The sequence below is a fragment of the Populus euphratica genome, unplaced genomic scaffold (genome assembly GCF_000495115.2).
Source record: "Populus euphratica unplaced genomic scaffold, PopEup_1.0 scaffold9.1, whole genome shotgun sequence".
NCBI lineage: Eukaryota > Viridiplantae > Streptophyta > Magnoliopsida > Malpighiales > Salicaceae > Populus > Populus euphratica.
In genome coordinates this window covers 428,173-432,880 of record NW_011499857.1, presented here as the reverse complement: position 1 = coordinate 432,880, position 4,708 = coordinate 428,173, and the positions used below count along the sequence as shown (strand labels likewise).

At 37.1% G+C, this 4,708-nt stretch overlaps 2 protein-coding genes across 3 annotated transcripts in view; one reads left to right on the top strand and one right to left on the bottom strand.

The window, feature by feature from the left end:
• Positions 1 to 553: 553 nt before the first annotated feature.
• LOC105123549 (uncharacterized) lies at positions 554 to 1,342 on the top strand. The gene is made up of 2 exons (XM_011023177.1): positions 554 to 919; positions 1,056 to 1,342. The coding sequence occupies exons 1-2, from the start codon at positions 755 to 757 to the stop codon at positions 1,158 to 1,160; spliced, it is 270 nt and encodes an 89-aa protein (XP_011021479.1). The 5' UTR covers positions 554 to 754; the 3' UTR covers positions 1,161 to 1,342.
• Positions 1,343 to 1,656: 314 nt separating this feature from the next.
• The window catches only part of LOC105123548 (J domain-containing protein DDB_G0295729-like), a 4,446-nt gene continuing 1,394 nt past the window's right edge, over positions 1,657 to 4,708 (bottom strand). Inside the window, exons 2-4 of one of the 2 annotated variants that reach the window (XM_011023176.1) lie at positions 4,221 to 4,536; positions 3,040 to 3,108; positions 1,657 to 2,563 (exon numbers count right to left, since the gene is read on the bottom strand). In XM_011023176.1, coding sequence (XP_011021478.1) covers positions 1,952 to 2,563; positions 3,040 to 3,108; positions 4,221 to 4,536 — 997 coding nt within the window. In that variant the 3' untranslated portion in view covers positions 1,657 to 1,951. Of the gene's footprint in view, positions 2,564 to 3,039; positions 3,109 to 4,220; positions 4,542 to 4,708 lie in introns of both variants that reach the window. The other variant, XM_011023175.1, reaches the window with a different exon arrangement.

Sequence of the window (4,708 nt, the reverse complement as noted above, 5' to 3'; positions counted from 1 at the left end):
TAGATGAAATCATTATTAGATCATGATTTTGGGTTTATTAATTCAATGTAGAATATCTTTAAAATTATTTTTTAATTAAAAATATATTAAAATAATATTTTTCTATTTTTTATTTCTATCATTATAAATTAAAATTATCTATAAACACATAAAAATATTGATTTAATATTTTTTAAAATAAAAAAAATACATCAACACTCGTATCAAACTCAAATTTCAAGTAAAATATATCATCAACGAATAATTAAATTATGCAAGATAATAATCCACCCAATTTAACTCTCCATAATTATAAACTATCATTTTTTGTTGACTTTGGGGGGCAAAAAAAAAAAAAAAGGAGGGTGTGTGGAAGAACATTTGTTCAGTCTTGAATTGAGATAGGCTTGCTTTGACATTTAAACCATTGACAGCTAACCATTCACTTGAGCTTATTAAATTATTATTTTATTATTATTATTATGAGAAAATGGGTACCACAAATGTCAAAAGGAAGCAATGGGTGGCTATAATGGCGAAAGTCGTAGGTGAAGCTGCAATTGACTTGGTAAGAAAAGGCTCGTTGGAAACCTTCTTCAACAAAAACGCGTTTTGCTAATTCACATATGCAAGATTGCCTTGATAAAGCAAAGCCTTGCATCCTTTGCTTCTAATCTAGAATAAAAAAGGGGGGGGAAAGTTCAAAAGGCCTCTCTTTGATCGATTGCTGCAGGATAGACACAAGGGTTTCTTGTTTTGGTGTTTCTCAAAAGATATGTGTCCTTTAAGGTTCATCTTGGTGTTTTTCTCAGCAGTTTTGGCTGGATATTTTGCATGGAGGACAGTGCGATCGTCGCCAGAGATTGACGACATGGTTTCCGATGATTCAACGGCCGAAAAGACTTCATTGGAAGATAAACAAGAATTCAATTTGAAAAGGGTATCAAGGATTCTTTTCTTGTTCTTTATCTTTATGATCCCCTGGGTTTAATCTTTCGCTTTCAAAGAAATCTTGTTTTCTTTCCTTCTCTAATTACAGGTCTTGAATATCTCTTGTTATTGGATTTTCTTTTCAGATGATTCAAAATGGATTCTGGGTATTTGTCGACATGGCCAGCGGGAGCTACTTGTGGAGGAATTTGAAGGAGATGAAGAAAGATGCGACCTTGAAAAGCTCGTGAGGTTCAATCATGTAAATAATAAGATCTCTGTATCATAACGGTGGGGGGAATTTGTGCTGTTGATGATGGGAGGAGTGGGCTGTGTTTTGCTAGTTGCGAGTTAAGAGATGTCAAAACATGCTGCAACTGTAGAATGTCAATTGAGAATCCTTCGATTAATGGACATTAACTTTAGCACCACATTTTGAAATGGCATAGATTCCATAGAAAAAACTGGGTTGTTTGTAAGTGTGGTCTAACTTTGTTTTTAAATTTTTAAATTTTGTATTTTATATAAACTCTTAATGAAATGATAACATCAAAAATAATTAATTTTAAAGAAATTGAAACGAAAAAACAAAAATGCTATAAATCTCCAATACGACAAAGCTTGACTGAATCCTGTCGGTCTGTTAAACGTGATATAGCATGGCTACACCGGCCGAGCAAAATTTAATATGCCAACTTGCAGGGCTTATACTTAAATATGCAGCGGCAAATAGTCCAAATCCAACTGTTACATTCGAAACTCTCAAACTGAAGACCTTAAAATTTGATTTAATTTCTTGACAGCTCTTAAAACGAGATTAGCACAGAATTATTGACATTATATAAAAAGACGGCAAGCTACATTCCATATAAAAGGAAGGGAAAAAAATAATGCAAGAAAAAGAAAAAATCCCATCTAACAAACTGGTACTGATGCTATACTGTGCATTAGAACATATACACGAGGATTTTCAGAGAACAATCATCATTAATGCAAAGCTTATGGACAACCAGTATTAGCAGCAACACCAGCAGGAAGAGCTTCAGTTTAGGTCCGCTTGCAGCTTAATAGACATGTACAAAAGTGTGACAAGGGCACCTTGTGGGCGTGGAGCGAACCTCGCAAGATTTGAACCAACACACAGGGCCGCCGCCACCAGAGCAACCGTACTGCTGCTTGTCTTTCCACATGCCCAGCTAGCAAACTGGAGACACAGAACAAGCAGAATCCCACCTCTCCCACCCAAAATCCATGCAATGAAATAACCAATCTTGTACCCAGCATCCAATTGTCTGTCGAACAAAGCCATGAGACTACTGAAGGTAAGAGATGATAGAGATCCAAGAGTCTGCAGTAAAAAGAGGGATAAAAATGCAGATCTTAGCACTTCGCTAAATGGGCCTCTTTCCTGATCGAGGCTTCCTTCTTCAGCCTCCTCTTCTGTCCCACTGTAGAAGGAAGGGTCCTCGCGCACGTTATAGTGCTCCCAATGTCCACTTCTCATTTTCTGCTTCATTTCAGCCCTTTTGTAGATCCTTGCCCAGTCTTCAACTTCGGGAGTATAATATTGTCTTTTACTATATGACCTGCTAGTATCTTCTTGAAATCTAAGTGCTCGGTCATACCGAGCCCTTGTCACTTCATTAAAGAGTATCTATTCAGGAAAGAGTTTGTAAGAAGGTAGAATATATAGTCTGGAAAAAGGAAAATTAGATGATATGATACCCAAGAAGCTAAAAGCCCCCAGCAAAAGGAGCAAGAGAAAAGGAAAACAATGGCAACTTCTACATTGCACTTAGTCAAGACCTTAAATATCATCAACTCACACACTCACTATATCTAAGTGGGCTTAGGAAAAAATAGATATGCAAAGTCAGTTTTCCAATGCTAAACTTCCTTTGCCTCTTAATTTTTCCATGCAACGAACTCACTGGCCGTTGCTAAAATTTTCAATCAATATCAGTACACAACTTGAATTCTTCCAGTCCAACAAGGCTCATGATTCTATCCTACTGCACCCACGCTTGTTTTTCTCCATATAGGAACATAGACAGAACAAATTAAGCTGTTATCTTTCTGATAAAATCAGTAATTAGCAGAACAGAAACGAGGTTATTAAGGATTACTCACTTCATATGCATGCCGAACACTCTTGAACAGCTCACAAGCTTGTGAATTCTTGCTAACATCAGGGTGATACTGTAACCATAGCACAGAATTAAGTGCCAAGGACAACATCATTAGCGAACATCTAGGAGATAATTCTTCAAAATTTATGGCAATCTTTAATACAACTTCCAACAAAAATGAAATTGAGAACTATTTGTGGTTAATCACAGTCAATATCCAAAGCCTCCATCACAAGGCTGAAAGAAGGTATAGATAATATGAATCATAGGCAGGGTACAGAGAGACTTGCAAGAAGTTAAAATGTATCATCATGAATTTAACAAGTGATGTTGTCCCTAAAATATTGCAGCTTATGCAAGCGTGTGTGTGTTCATGCCAATGCTTGGAGCCCCAAAGAAAGCACGAGCACTGAAGTAAACCGTGGAGAAACAAATGCGCAGAATTCCTTCTATCATGTCTTGCAGCATATCTGACAAGCAATATACCACAACCACCATGGAAACCCTAAGAAATTAAATTATTAACCAGCTACATCTCCTTTAAATCAACACAATATTCTGACGAACAAAAGTGAACCAAGACATTCTAGACCATAGCAAATTTTTCTAAGCACATCCTAGAATCATTTTCCGACAATCCCATCCATCTATTTCTAACACAGCACTTCAACTCTTACTCCATAACAGCAAACCAAACCAGAAGTAGCCCTTTTTAAGGACATTCCAGATTGAGTCACTCAATTCTGTTACAACTTTGCCAACACATTTCAAAGAGAATTAACATAACAGACGCGGGCAAGTGACAACAATCAACAACTCTGCTCAAAAACTTTTGAATTCAGTTATACCTTCTTCCACGAAGCAGTATGGATTAAAGAGAGTTTTTTGCACACATTTCTTATTCAAAACCTCCATGATGCTGTTTTAACGAGTTAACAACTCAGTAGAATACAGCCAGCATTAAACCCACAAGTTGTAATTTTAATCAAGACCCCTTTTTTTATTCAACCCTATAATTAATTAACCTTAAGCACATAAAAAAATAAAAAATAAAAACTAATTGACCTTAAAACACTATCACATAAACTCATTTGTCCTAAAATTAGATTCATGAATCAAGTTCTTGAAATCAAACTAAAACTGTAGTCAGTAATCAGTATTCAAATCAAATAACAGAATCACCTTTCGAGCAAGAAGGCGATAAGCTTTCTTAATATCGGCTGAAGTGGCGGTGCGTTCGAGTCCCAGCACCGCATAATGGTCTTGCTCGCCGCCGTTGAATGCTACCCATGATGATGATGATGATGCAACTACCACTGTTGGGCCCCGCTTGTTCTTTTTCTTGTGGTGGCGGGATTTATTGCTACATTTACGGTGGCGGCTCCAACTACGAGTCGGGGAATTGTGGCCACCCCTGCTGGTGGAGCTGGAGGAGGAGGAGGAAGCAGAGCCGTCGATTGCGGTCGGGATGGATCCCACCAAGAAGAGCTGCGCCTGCATTATTGATACGACGAAAAGATTGATGTCTTCTTCCAAATGCAGGAGTGTCGAAGTAATAAATAACCCGGCAAGACCGGGGTCGAACCACAGGAAGGTTAATTGTATAAATTATAAATAACAATTATAAACAACAATAATAGCAATAATAACAACAACAATAACAATAACAA